General features: G+C 42.4%; 1 protein-coding gene across 10 annotated transcripts in view; it reads left to right on the plus strand.

The window, feature by feature from the left end:
* Positions 1-11,406, plus strand: part of FN1 (fibronectin 1) — a 66,673-nt gene extending 55,267 nt beyond the window's left edge. For 4 of the 10 annotated variants that reach the window (XM_037163563.2, XM_037163567.2, XM_037163564.2 and 1 more), the window contains 8 exons: positions 538-627; positions 1,554-1,999; positions 2,994-3,132; positions 5,303-5,458; positions 6,946-7,071; positions 7,581-7,687; positions 10,212-10,325; positions 10,652-11,406. In XM_037163563.2, coding sequence (XP_037019458.2) covers positions 538-627; positions 1,554-1,999; positions 2,994-3,132; positions 5,303-5,458; positions 6,946-7,071; positions 7,581-7,687; positions 10,212-10,325; positions 10,652-10,723 — 1,250 coding nt within the window. In that variant the 3' untranslated portion in view covers positions 10,724-11,406. The remainder of the gene's footprint in view (positions 1-537; positions 628-1,553; positions 2,000-2,993; positions 3,133-5,302; positions 5,459-6,945; positions 7,072-7,580; positions 7,688-10,211; positions 10,326-10,651) is intronic. The other 6 variants (XM_037163568.2, XM_037163565.2, XM_037163561.2 and 3 more) reach the window with 2 other exon arrangements.
* Positions 11,407-14,067: the final 2,661 nt, after the last annotated feature.

Consider the following 14,067-nt stretch of genomic DNA (forward strand, 5'->3'; position numbering starts at 1 on the left):
AGAAACTTTGGGGACAGGATAATGGAATCAGCTATGGGAGGAGTTGAACTGAATAATTCTACTGGGGACCCTGCAAAGATCGTTCCTTGACCCCTTCAGTGCACTTAACCTGTTGTCACACTTTTCACTGACCCTGTCACTGAGGGTCACCTTATGACCGGGCCTAAGCAGACTTAAGGAGATCATCTGCAGTGATCCCTCCTGAATGTATATTCCACTGGTGGAATTCCACTGACTTTTTTGGAATTCAAAAAGGCCAATGAGATCACATGCTAAAAGAGTGCCCAGGAGAATTGAGCATGCAAGCTTCTCCAGGTGTCTGATTTGATAGTAAGATCATTGATTTGCTAAGTGGCCATCACATGCAGAGGATGAGAATGTTTATGGAAGAAAAGTGAAGTCAGTGTTACCTTTCAAGAGTCCAACAGCCTGAGGGAGAGAGATCGCTTGCTCCCCAGGAGTGCCTCCCGATGAGATCAGGTTGCAGTTGGCCAGCTGAGCCCACAAACTGAACATGATGACCTGTCTTTCCACCAGGTCTGGAACCAGGAACCGAGTACACAATCCAAGTCATTGCCCTTAAGAACAACCAGAAGAGTGAGCCTCTGATCGGGAGGAAAAAGACAGGTAAAGAAAGACCACCTTCCGGGTAACAGGGAGACAGTCAAGGCAAAACTAATGACATGACAAATTTATTTTGCAGCGAAAAGGTTCTCCAGATTCCGATGCATTTTTCATGGAAGTTTGTTTTTTTTTCCCCCAACAGCATGGTATACGTTGTCTTCTTTGATAGTAGGGAAAACCTAACATAATCTGTTACTTCAGTTTTCTTTTTCCTTGAATTCAGTTTTATTTTTCTCTTAGCCAGTCAATATAAAGCCTTTTATTCACCTTTAAAATTTTCAAAACAGATAAAAGTGTGAAAGTGAAATGACTATCATCGCTATTCACCTCTACCGTTTGTTGAAGTTAAAAATGCTTAATATTATTTGACTTCTGAATCTTGGGGCTAAAGAATGTCTTACTTTTTCATCCACTTAGTTTAATTGGAAGAAAATGCTATATTTGTGCTATTAGAATTCAAAAAATGAACATGTATATATTTTTATCTATTCATACCATTTCAAATCATAAAAAAACCATTGAACCAAACCTCTGGAATTCTCATCCTCCAGCTGCTTATATAATTAGTGTGGATTCTAGTCCTTAGAACATGATTCTCAAATGAAAGAAAAAAAGCATTTCATTTCCATTAGGCTTCATTTGAGCAGCAGCAGCTTCAATGGGGCTCAGTGGTATAAAGCTTTGTATGTATGATAAATTCATACAAACACTTTTTTCATTCTAAACTCTAAAGAAATCTTTGAGGAAAAAAAAGCCATAAAGATTTCTTTCTGAAAAAAAGTGTTTTGCGATCTAAGAGCTGCTAATTTTCCAGGGGCTTTGATCTAATTGATAGACAATCTGTGTCGCCTGAGTTGATGATGATTACTGCTGGTACTTCTGGGAGCTTAACTCGCTTTGCTTTTTTGGCTCTAACCTCTCTTGGCTAGATGAGCTTCCCCAACTGGTAACCCTTCCACACCCCAACCTGCAAGGACCAGAGATCTTGGATGTTCCCTCCACAGCTCAAAAGACCCCTTCCATCACCACCGGTATTCAGCTTCCTGGCACTTCCGGTCAGCAGCCCAGTGTTGGGCAACAAATGATCTTTGAGGAGCATGGTTTTAGGCGGACCACACCTCCCACCACGGCCACCCCTGTAAGGCATAGGCCAGGACCATATCCACCGAATGTAAATGAGGAGATCCAAATCGGTCATGTCCCCAGGGGAGACGTAGACCATCACTTCTACCCTCACGGTCCGGGACTCAATCCAAATGCTTCTACAGGACAAGAAGCTCTCTCTCAGACAACCATCTCTTGGACCCCGTTCCAGGAAAGCTCTGAGTATATCATTTCATGTCATCCTGTTGGCACTGACGAAGAGCCCTTACAGGTAATTGATTTTTCTCTTTACTTCTGACTGGGTGGCTTGGAAAGGAGTAAGCTAGATAATTGAAGGGACCGAAGCTGATGCAGAGTGGCTACATTTCTGGGACCTCTTAGAAAGGTGGCTTGCTTAAGCCCTTCATTTTTTTTTTAATCTCAATATGGTTCTACTCTGCAGCAGGAGGGCGTGGGGGGAGCAGATTACTAGAGTGTCATTAGCTTTTATTTAGCAGAAAGAATGAAATCCTTTCTATTATTCTCACCTATTTGAGGCTCCTTGGTAGTACAGACAAAGAAATGATCCTAGAAAAGAGAGAGGAATATTCTGCCCGAATTTATATTTGTGCCCAAAGGACTAAAGACCCACCCTATACTTAGTCCTTGAGGAATCCCATTATCTACAACAGTTCTAAGGAAAAAGAACTTAGGTGAAGCTGTGCTGTCAGCTGTAGTAAGTGATTGATTCTCTAACTAAAACTGATTCTTTAACTTGTCTTGCTGGTATCAATTTTACTGTGTTGTCATTTTCAGAAAGTGGCAGAATTTCTAAAACTGTGGAAGATATATGAGCTTAGAAAATTGACTTGGAGGCTTTACGAAAGCATTTTAAAGACCCCAGTGGGGTCAGGTGCCACCTCAAGTGGGACACATCAGTCTCCCTGCTGGGCCCACATTCCATGCAAAGGGGGCGTCACTTGTACAGACTCGCAGGTGCCCCAGGGTGGAACGGAGGCTGCCCCTAGAGTTCCTGGGGGCTCCTGGCAACTGGAGCACATGGGGCAGATTTCTGGCAGGAAAATCTGGCAGGTGGAAGTGATGGCCACTCACCCAGGTTCCACTTCTCTCCTTGGAGGGGGGTAAAGGTCCCAGACAACCATCTTTATTTATCCCTCTTTATTCTGTTTACACAGTGAGGGTTGTGGATAAGGGCACAGGGCAAGTTGTAGGGATTCCTCACTGTCATGCTTTCTCTCTTGCTTTGGATGTGCCGGTAACGGTAGTTCCGAGTCCCCGGAACTTCTGCTAGTGCCACGCTGACGGGTCTCACCAGAGGGACCACCTATAACATCATTGTGGAAGCGTTGAAGGACCACCAGCGGCACAAAGTGCAGGAGAAGGTTGTCACCGTGGGCAATGCGGGTATGTGATTGCCTGGGCGACTGAGGCCCGGGCTCCCCTTGCGGGGTTGGGGGCTGCTCTTCCTACTTTTCTACCAACTGTCCCATTGTTGCTGTCCTCCTTTAACTTTGGGGAATTACGTTGCATCGTGAGGCAGATGAGCAACTTTATACTGAATTATCTCCCCCTCATAGTACCCTCATGTCTTTGTAAAATGCACACACATTTCAGAGTCCCACACAGTAACAGGATGATAGACTTGGGCACAGGCTTCCTGACCTCTTTGCCCAGACTGTCTCCATCTCCCCATATTTCTGTCCTCTTGAGTGATTTTAAGTCCCGAAACGGATGACCTGCAAAGGAACTTCCCCACCTGCAGACCTTAGGGACAGCTGGTGTCCTTCCTAATGGAAAGTGCCACCAACATAGCCTATTTCTATCCCCAGGGCTCCCTTAGTCCAATGTGATTTCAATTTTCTTTCTATGACATAGATTCAAAGCCTCTATGAAAGGTTGAGTGGTCATTGAGTCTTCAGAGCACCTGGGAAGTCCTATTAAAAGTTCTCCTGAACTTTGTGACAAGCCAGTATGTCCCTTGGCTTGTCAACCTGTGACAGCCGAAGACTCATAGAGGAACATAAGATAGGAAATAATCTGAACCCCGAACCCCATGTCTTCCAAACAGAGGGTTGTCTATCAGCAGGAGTGCTAATTTTTTTCTTGACCAAGTGACTGGCTTTATTTCCAGGGCCAGTTTCCTTCATTTCAGCCTCCTTCCTCATTGACTGTGTTGTTTTACAGACATAAATGCCGGTGAATTAAGCAGCTGAGTATCTGGGAGGGAGGGTAGCAGGGTGGGGATCATTTTGTGCTGGTTGTAATATGGCCACGGTAACACATACCTTTTGCCTTCAGTGGTTTTATTAGTAAGATGCCATGTGAAAGGAATTTGCAAGAGCACAAAGATCTTTGTGCTTCTCCACCCCATTTTTAAAAAAAATTTCTATCTCCATAACTGTAGTAAGGTGGAATTTCAACTCCTGGCTGTTTTCAGGAGACTTACTGAAAGCCCTTGTAGCAGTTTAAGTTCCTTCCATTTTTCTTTTCACCTCCACATTCTCAGCAGTGAGCTTCTTCATTCTAGCCAGGTTCTCCTGGCTCTGAAGCATCTCAGACTTCTGAGTTTCTGTAAAACTCTATTCTCCCGACCCTTGAGTGCTGCCTTTTAAAATACTAGGCACTTCAAATGTTTGTGGCTTTTGAGCTTTTGATTTTTGCCCTGTCAGCAGAAACATAACACAGTGAGATTCAAAGACACAGAAGTTAGTTTACTTAACTTTTAGAGTAACTTAAAACATTCTTTGTGTGAGTTATTGTACAGTAAGCTTTCCCAAGACGCAAGGGCTGAGAGCTTGGGCAAAGTGAAGAGCCACTATCATGCATTTCTAAGTCATTCATGTCCCATTGCTTCCTCTTGTTTGGAGCAATTGATTTTATTAAGCAAAGCAGTCCTATATTATGCTAATAATGTACAAAACCTTAACATTTTGAACTCTTAAGGAAAACACACAAAACTAAAAGTGAAGATCACATGATAATGGCACATGAAAATGTTAAAAACTTTTGCAATAAAAGCAAAAATGCCCTCTAATAATTATGCTTTATTTGGTGAGCACTTTGTAAGTGTTGGTAATGGATCAGTACTTTGAATTCAGGATCTCATGTAATCTTCACAAGATCCCAAGCAGGTAGAGGTGTTTTTAGTGTTATTCTTTACTACAGATGACTCTAATGTAATAGCTTCAGGTCACTCAGGTACCGACGGAGAGGCATCTGCAGTCTCTGCATCTCACCGATATTCTGAACTAGCTTACATTGCTTCTAGGTCTGTTCCTCCTTCTATAGGCTAGATTTACCAGAAATGACTTTTTTCTAGAACTGATAACAAACATGAAAGATGGGTTTTTTTGATGATGCCTTTTCAAGTGTCCACCGGCAGCATTTAAGCGTTGCCTACTAGAGCAGCTTGTCACACTGATAGAACAGATGAATGCCTCTTAATGCTACTAGGATTTTTGTGTTAGATGAAGTCACTACGTAGAATAATCTGTTTTCTTCTTGTATTCCAAAACCACCAGTAAGATGTCTTTTTTATTGCTTTTCCCTTCTTTTCTTCATGTATGCTACCCAGGCCCAAACCCGCCAACGGATGACTCGTGCTTCGACCCCTACACGGTTTCGCATTACGCCGTTGGAGAGGAGTGGGAGCGCTTGTCCGAATCTGGCTTTAAACTCTCCTGCCAGTGCTTAGGCTTTGGCAGTGGTCATTTCAGATGCGATTCATCTAGTGAGTAGCTCGCTCTGTCCACCCGCTCATCTGTCCATCTCCTCCAGTCCCATGCATTCATTTGCACAGTGTGCCAAGGAGTCATGTTTGGCAGACATGGGCTCTTCCAAACATGAAGCACACGAGGGGAGACTGCTTCACTCACAGTAACATTTTGCATCATAGGAAAATGATGGGAAATTTTACTTGTGGAATAGTGCAAATAGTGCTTCGTTTCAAGAGTGGTTTGTCAATGCGACAATTAAAAAGAAATTTGCGACGGTAGTAGGATTTGTAAAAATTTTCTGGTCGGCAAAATTAACAAAGTCAAACTCTTTGGAGCCTGGTCAACAGAGAGACACGGGCAACCCAAAGTTTCTTTTAATCTTTACTGTTGAATGAACTCAGAGGCAAACATTTATACTCATAAACACTCTGCCTCTTTCAACACAGACTGAACATACCTGTACCATATATGGTACACAGACACACAGCAGGCACGAGGGGATACAGATAATCTGGAGATAATTAAGAATCTCCCATCAAAATAGGTTTGATCTTCGAATTATAAAAAGATTGTAAAATTGTAATTATTTTTTAGTCAAGGTGATTTGGGCATTATTATTTTTTGAGATTTAGTAGTAGAATTTATAAACTATGCTTCATTTTTAGCGGGTGTGTTATTGGCAACTGGTTCATTTTTATTTTTAAGTTTGTATATATTATCTATATAAGTCATTAGGTGCACTTTTGGGAGTAGAGCTGTAAGTTGATTTATGTGATTCTTTGGCACAAATTATATATTCTTTGCTTAGATGTCATAACTATCAATTAACTTAAAGTTTAAGGAATGAGTGACTTTGATAAAATGAAAGTAATGTATTGTTTTACAAACTATTGAAGTGTGTTTTGGTATAAACCATGGAGATTAAGAAGTCATGTTTTATGTGTAGTAGTGAAGATATGTAACCGTGACTGTTGACTGTCCTTAAAACCAACCTGGTTTTTAGGGATAGTAACCACTGATTTATCATTTTGCTTGTTTTTGTTGTTTTGATACACAGGTTACTCTTGTTCTCTCATTTACAAGAATCAGGGTGTGGAATATAGAAACCTGCTGATCTTTGTGTTTTATTTTCTTTCTTTTTTTTTTTGTTAATTGAACTACTTTGTATCCAGGATCTCTGCAAATCCAAAGTGATGTTCTATTCCTAAAATACTCAAAGTCTACTTTAGTTTTACATTAACAGTGAGAATTCAAATGAAGGTCACTGACTATTTTGTGATGTGATTGTGGGGGAATACATTGAATCTTAAAAATAGCATTTTAGAAAATATTAAATGGCAACTTAAAATCCAAGCAAAAAATTGGTTTGTCTATGGGATGATGACCTTTAACCTTCCTTACCATTCCTTCCAGATCCCTCCTGTGAGGTACCCCAGTGCATTCACTGTCCTGTGAGCCAGAACACACCAAATAACCACCTCTGATTCCCCCCACCCCGCAGAATGGTGCCATGACAATGGTGTGAATTTCAAGATTGGAGAGAAGTGGGATCGCAAGGGAGAAAATGGCCAGATGATGAGCTGCACGTGCCTTGGAAATGGAAAAGGAGAGTTCAAATGCGATCCCCGTACGTGGCCACAGATCACTTTTAGTGCCTTGTCGAGTGCTCCCGTGCTCATTACTGAGCCGTAACTCTCATTCACAGAAACGAGTGGAGATTTTAGGTCTCCTTGAGGAGTGAACAGTGGGTTTGTTAATCTTCTGATTTGGGAAAGTGGAGACAAGCTTCAGAAACGAGCCGTGATTTAATGCAATGACGGCGCTGGAGCACTTTTCCTACCCGAGTATTTTGATCATTAACTGCATTGAAATGCTATCAGAAAGCTTTATGGGTCTTCAGATTCAACTTTGAAAATATGGTCTCCATCTTCTCAGTTTATTAGATCTAGTTTTTGGAAATGCGGCCCTCTGATGTCTATACTAGTTTCTCAGTAATGAATAATTCCCATAACCGTGTGGTGTTTTGATGATAATGATACAAATTCAGGGAAGAAACAGAAGCTGCCCTGTTCAGGGGTCGAGTCTGTCTGATTGTTCTTGGTCTCACATGCACTTCTGACCTGTGTCTCCACGTAGATGAAACCACATGCTACGATGACGGGAAGACGTACCACGTAGGAGAACAGTGGCAGAAGGAATACCTCGGTGCTATTTGCTCCTGCACCTGCTTTGGAGGCCAGCGGGTAAGGCTGACTTCGATTTCCATATGATCAAGATAAGCTGGTGGTTCAGGGTTAAACTTCTTGTGTGTATGCTCTGCATACAATATGGCAGTGCCCCTTGTGAAATGTTGAAACTCCTTATTTCCTCTTGGCACATAGCTGCCCAGATAGAGCTCCTGAATACCCTTTCTAGTTGTCTCCTCTTGTGACAGCCTCAGAACCAACCCTTCCCATCCATCCCAACCAGTATTCTCATGCCCTCTCTCTTCTCTGGCAACTAAAGTGTTAAAAGTGGGGTAGTGCTGGGCCTCTAGCTCCAATCTAAAGGACGGGTGCCCCTGTAGCATTGTTGTTAAATGTGTGGAAACAATAGCATTGTTTGTGGCTGCCCAGATGTACGGCAGTGCCCTTTCTTTGTACCCTCCCCCCAAAACAATAGATTCCTGCTATAGGTCTGGTGCTGTGCAGGGGACTATGGGGTAGAATGAGAAAGGTCCCGGCTCTTAATGGTACAGTAGTTGGAGACATGAAATTAGCATAGATTCAAAGCCAAGCTCATTAAGTAAGATTCTGAATGGGTCTGCCAATTAATACAGTACCCAGGTAGCCTGGAATCAGCAAGAAAATTTTCATGAACAAGAGAAGTGTAACCTGGCTGGGATTTAGGGTGGTTCGATTTGGGCTGAGGGAGGGGAGGAAGCAGAGAGCGGAGTAATCATACCCTCTGGGCTGGGAAGGGGCTGGCAGGTGCGGGCTCCAGCGAGCCACCCCTCTGTCTGGCGTCTTGGGAGAAATTAGATGGGCCTTGGAAGTCCATTAGTTTAGCTAGTACTTCTCAACCATTTCTAATCTGCTCTATTTGTATAAAAAAAAGGCTGTGCCTCCCTCTAATATTTGAAATTTCAAAATCAAATGACTCTTGTAGCTCTTTAAAAATGAAGGGACATAATAGTCCCTTGTTTTCAGTGAGAATAGGCCCTCCCCACAGCCCTCAAGTTCTGGTGCATGAGGACATGCTCCCTACTCCAGGGTCCGGCTCACTGGTCGATGCCTTTGGCATTAGCCAATTGCAGGGGCCCAAGAAGAAAAAGAGCATGATGGGAAATGGCCTTTAGGAAGACTGGTCTGGCAGCAGGGAAGGGTTTCGGGGTCTGCTTCTGCCCCCACCTGAGGACCTGGGGCAGGCAGGCAGCTACTACCATCTCACTCTGCCTGTAGTGGGTGGGTGGGGACGGAGGCTGCCCATTCTGATAGGTAGAAGCTTCAGAGTCTCCCTCTTTCTGTATTTCTCACTAACACTTACAGGCTGTGATCCCAGGACTCACTCATCTCTGGTCCTGCGGCTGCTACAGAAGGAAATGTGGTGGAAGTGAATTTGTGGGGAAGTGGGTTTTGGTCTCACTTCAGCATCTCCTCATTATTTGCGCACGTGAAACCTTTCACATGTGCCACCTATTCTGTTCAAAAGCAAGGTGCTAAATGAAACACTTAAGACGGGAGTGGGAGCCATTACATTTTTAGAGGAAAGCAAGATTCATTGATTGTCTAAGTAGGCATTTACTGGTAATTGTATTCAGTATTACAGGGAATATGCTTTTAAATGGAGAAATATGCCTGAAATATTCAAATGACACTGAAAGAGTGACTGCATGACAGGGTTCTTTTGGTTGTAAGGGAAAAGCCCGATTCAAGTTAATTTATGCAAAAGAAGGCTCACATTACTGAAAAGTTCCAGGATCCACTAGTCAGAGCCCCTTCCTGAATGGCATTGGGGTCTCCTATGCTTTGTTTCTTTGTATTGGCTTCATTCTCCAGGAGGGACGGTGACAAAAGGTGACCTCCCTCAGCTCTGGGTTTATCTCCTACCAGCTTAGGAGCGACAATTAGAACACATTTCCTCCCATTTCCAGCAAACACCTCGGACGAAGCCTCCCTGGCCCAGCTGGGTCCCGTCCCCACTTTCATGGCATCACTAGCTGGGAGAAGGGCTATGTCACTGGCTACAGACATTTGGGAAGGAGTGGCCATGTGGTGAATAGAAAGAGCATGGCCAGGAGTTGCCCAGCGGGATGGCAGCCCCAATGTCACCAACAGGTCACTGTGTGACTCTCCTCCCTCTGAGCGAGTCATCCCCCTGGGTGTCATTTTCCTTACCTATAAACTTAAGGTATTTGTCCAAGTGACTTCAAGGCCCTTCTATAAGCTTTAGGGTTCTTGGAAAACCTATTATCTGATGTGGAAACTCATTAAGGTAGTTGGAGCCGGAAAGAGCCTTGGCAGGTAGGTGGGGTTGGAATAGGAAGAGGAGAGAACATTTCAGGAGAAAGGAAACACAGAAATAGAACCAGAAGCTCTAACATATGAGTAATCAGCAAAGATATCTTCTGTGAGTTATACATTCATGAAATCATCATCCAAGTGTCCTTTGTGATTAATTGCTTATAGTTTGCCAACGAGGAGCTGAAATCCTTCTTTAACACAAGCACTAAACTGTGCTGTTCTGGAGTTATCGTAAACCCCATCTGACTTCATGCCTCTGCTCTAGGGCTGGCGCTGTGACAACTGCCGCAGACCGGGGGCTGAGCCTGGTCCTGAGGGCACTCCCGGTCACTCCTACAACAACCCGTACTCTGAGAGGTACCACCAGAACTCAAACACTGTAAGTGCATCCGCACCACGAGTATTTCTCCCCTAAATGCAATCCGTCATATAGTAGGTACTTTTTTTTGGATGAACCAAACCTATTTAGAAAAAAAAAACCCTCTATGTGACTTAAGAGTACTGTATCCTGTAGCATAATTCAGATGCTAATAATGTACTAACATCTTGAACATCACCTATTGCCCAGTTTGAGTGTATCGGTAGGTTCTTAAAGCTAGAACTAGTCCCCTAATTTAGAGATAATTGTCATAGAAACCCCACCTCCCTTTTTTTCTGTACACTCTGCAGTATTTGCTGCTAATTCTTTGTCTTCTCTTTTAACAGAATGTCAACTGCCCGATTGAGTGCTTCATGCCCTTAGATATACAGGCTGACATAGACGATTCTCGAGAGTAATCCTTCCAATCCAGAGCACCGAGCGTGGGTCTCTGCCAAGGCCCATCCAAACTGGAGTGACAGGAGCAGGCCCCGCCCTAGAGTGTTTGTTTCTTTCTTAAGCCCTTCGCTCTGGAGAGTAACTTCTCCAGCTTCAGCTCGACTCACAGCTTCTCCAAGCATCACCCTGGGAGTGTTTTGAGACTTTTCTCACAAAAGGGGGCAGTACATTGTTTGTTCTGTTCCAAAGTATTCGATACCGCTCAGTATTTTAAATGATTCTAACTTGTGATTTGGGATCAGTAGGGAAGCACGTGCAACAACCCAGATGCAAAATGTACTGAAATGATATTACCAAAACTCTAAGTAGGAAAGTTACCCAAACACTTCTGCTTCCATGTAACTGTCTGGCCCGCAATGCTGTAGGAACGGCATGTCCTTGTTACCGTGGTATTGAAAATATCCACGGTGCTCACTTTTTCCAAATGATTCTAGTAATTGCCTAGAAACATCTTTCTCTTACCTGTTATTTATCAATTTTTCCCAGTATTTTTATATGGAAAAAAATTTGCATTGAAGACACTTAGTATGCAGTTGATAAGAGGAATTTGGGTTATGGTTGGTGACTATTTTTTATACTGTACATGCCAAAGCTTTACTACTGTGGAAAGACAACCGTTTAATAAAAGATTTACATTCCACAACTTGAGTATCTTGGCTCCTTTTTCATATAAAGACATTTGGGGGGAAATAATCCTTGTGCATTTTCTTTTTGATTCAGCAGACATTTGAAAACCTTTGTGTTCAGCTGTCTACTTCTTGGTGGTTTCAGTACAAGAGTTGCTAAATCGCCACAAACACAGATTCGTTCTTGCCATTTCATCTCTTCAGTAATGGAGACTGTTTTGTACTTCCTGCTTTAACCAGATTTAAGTGGATGCAAATGTTTGGATGACTTGCTCGCTAGTTCTTCGGCAATCAAGTCAAAACCACCTTTAGTTGCTCTTTTCTAATCCTGATTCTTCCCTCCCCTGAGATTACCTGCAAGGAGAACAAAAAGGCGGCAGGTGTTAAAACTGGAACAGCAGACAGAGGGCAGTTCTGTCCTAGCCCCACCCCTGTAACTACCTCAACCTAACGTGTCTACATTTCCATCAGTTGACAATTTAGGGTCCCCCAGCTGAACAGGGTTCGCTGACTCTTGGTCTGCAAAGGCCACTTCCTTTTCAGTTTAACTTTGGGGCTACATCGAAACTTTGACACTAAGCAGAGCACTCAGAATAACAATGGCACTGAGAATAGTTGGTTATTAACGAGTAAAATACTAACTCATAAAGTATAAGACATGGAAAACACATTTAATATGCTATTGTGCAATGCGGAAAAACACTCCAATAAATACTTGGCAATGAATATTAAGATTAAATACAGAGAGAGATTTCCTCAGGTTTATTTGTTTTTAAAAAACAAAACAAATTTGCATTTCAGTTTGCAGTTTATAAATGCTTCCAGGACCAAGCAGCTCATTTGGATTGGTTTTTACAGTGTGCATTTCGCAGAGACGGCAGCTCAGACGAGTTGGCAGCGGCAGGGGCCGGGCCCAGGCCCAGGACTTCCTCGTCTTTCTGTTTTATCAGGCTCTACACCAAGATGGCTGCCCTGTGTGGAGGTGGGGGAATCACAGAAAGTACAGATCCCAGTGATGACTGTCTCCCACACGTGGGTCCTCAGAGCTCAATGGAGAATGATTCAGTGCAAATCCACACTATGCAATGGGTGTCCCACGGAACACAGCTGCTTGGGAGAACACAGGACACGGGCCACTTCCTCCCTCGTTCATACCTGCTCCTCAGGTCCATCCTGTTGGAAGGTTTTTATATTTTAAAGGATAAGGAAAGAGCAGCTTTGGGTTGAGACTGACTGTGCTTCAAACCACTTCCCTAACTACAGACCTAAAAATATTTCCCACAAAGTGAGTTTAAATCAATCCTTTTGGACAGTAATGAAGGGATAGCAAGCCCTCTTGACAGCTTCTAGCAGTGAACTGTCAAAACCGAAGGCTCCATGTATAAAAGTACTACTTTTTCTGCCTGCTAGATCCTCAAAAGCAATATATTCAATTTACAAATTAAACTATTTGAATAGTAACTACATTTAAATAATCAGTACAGAGTAAACAAATTTATTTTTTATTTATAAAAGATTTACATGTGTTCATTTATTTTTTTCAAAGCTACGATGAAGGTAGAACAGAAATTATCATTGTCATCTTAAATTTTGGTAAACTGAGGGTCAAGATTACATAACTCACTTAGGATAAGACAGCCAGGAAAACACCGTTGGGGAGTCTTCACTGGCATCTCATGACTTTAGACCTGACTCACTGATGATTCCTGGAACCCCTGGGTCATTCTCCAGCCAAGACGGTTGGGTACATCGTCCCACCCATTCCCTCACTGATGACAGCTCCACCATATCATGGGGCCTTGTGACCATTGCCTACTGCCCGGCCCAGTTTTATGGGTATTAGTATTCAAAAGCAATGGCTAACTTCATGTCTTGACTCCAAATCAACACATTTAAATGACCTCTTATGTTTTAGCCTCACAGTGTAAGAGTGGTGTAACTTTCCTTTTTACTATTTCTCAGCAAAATCATTCCAACATGAGAATAGAGAGGATTTCCAAACATCTTTTAGTTTTTACTGACTCATGTTACTGCTTCCTCTGAGAATTATCTTAAGCAGGCAAGGCTGAAAAAATATAATTAAAAGACGGATTGGGATTTAGGCAAGAAATTGCCAATTCAAGGAAAATCATATAAAACTAGTGAGTATATCAGAGTTTAAAATGGAAAACCAAAGTTGGGAAGCTTTATTGTGCTTTGCTGCACTTGATTTGTAGTGAAATTTATCGTGGTATATTTCTATTGTTTTCAGTTCTCCTGACCTAACTGAATTATGCAAATTAGCCTCTATAATAATATCACTGTTAGCCTGTAAAGCACACTTTCTATGGAGGTGAATAAAGAAATAATCAGGTAGAAATTAGAAGTACAGGAAATGACTTTTATTTAATTATATTTCCATTGAAAATTCTATTCCATTTCTAGTTTTACGTAACTCATTAAAGTGATTAAGAAACATCACATCAGCACATTTAAGTGCCAAAATTGCTCCCTACTCAGTAAATTCCCATTACTGTGGTAGGGAAAGTGGCAGGCTACAATTAAAAAGTCCCATTTTCAGGAGATACATTTCAACCATTAAAAAAAACAACACTCTTGGGATGTCTCATGTTTGGGAACATTTAAGGATGATCATAAAGGCTAATAAAGCAGAAGCAGCACAAAGATGTCCTGCGCTG

Source organism: Artibeus jamaicensis, unplaced genomic scaffold (genome assembly GCF_021234435.1).
Source record: "Artibeus jamaicensis isolate MK-2021 breed Jamaican fruit bat unplaced genomic scaffold, CSHL_Jam_final contig_1015, whole genome shotgun sequence".
Lineage (NCBI taxonomy): Eukaryota > Metazoa > Chordata > Mammalia > Chiroptera > Phyllostomidae > Artibeus > Artibeus jamaicensis.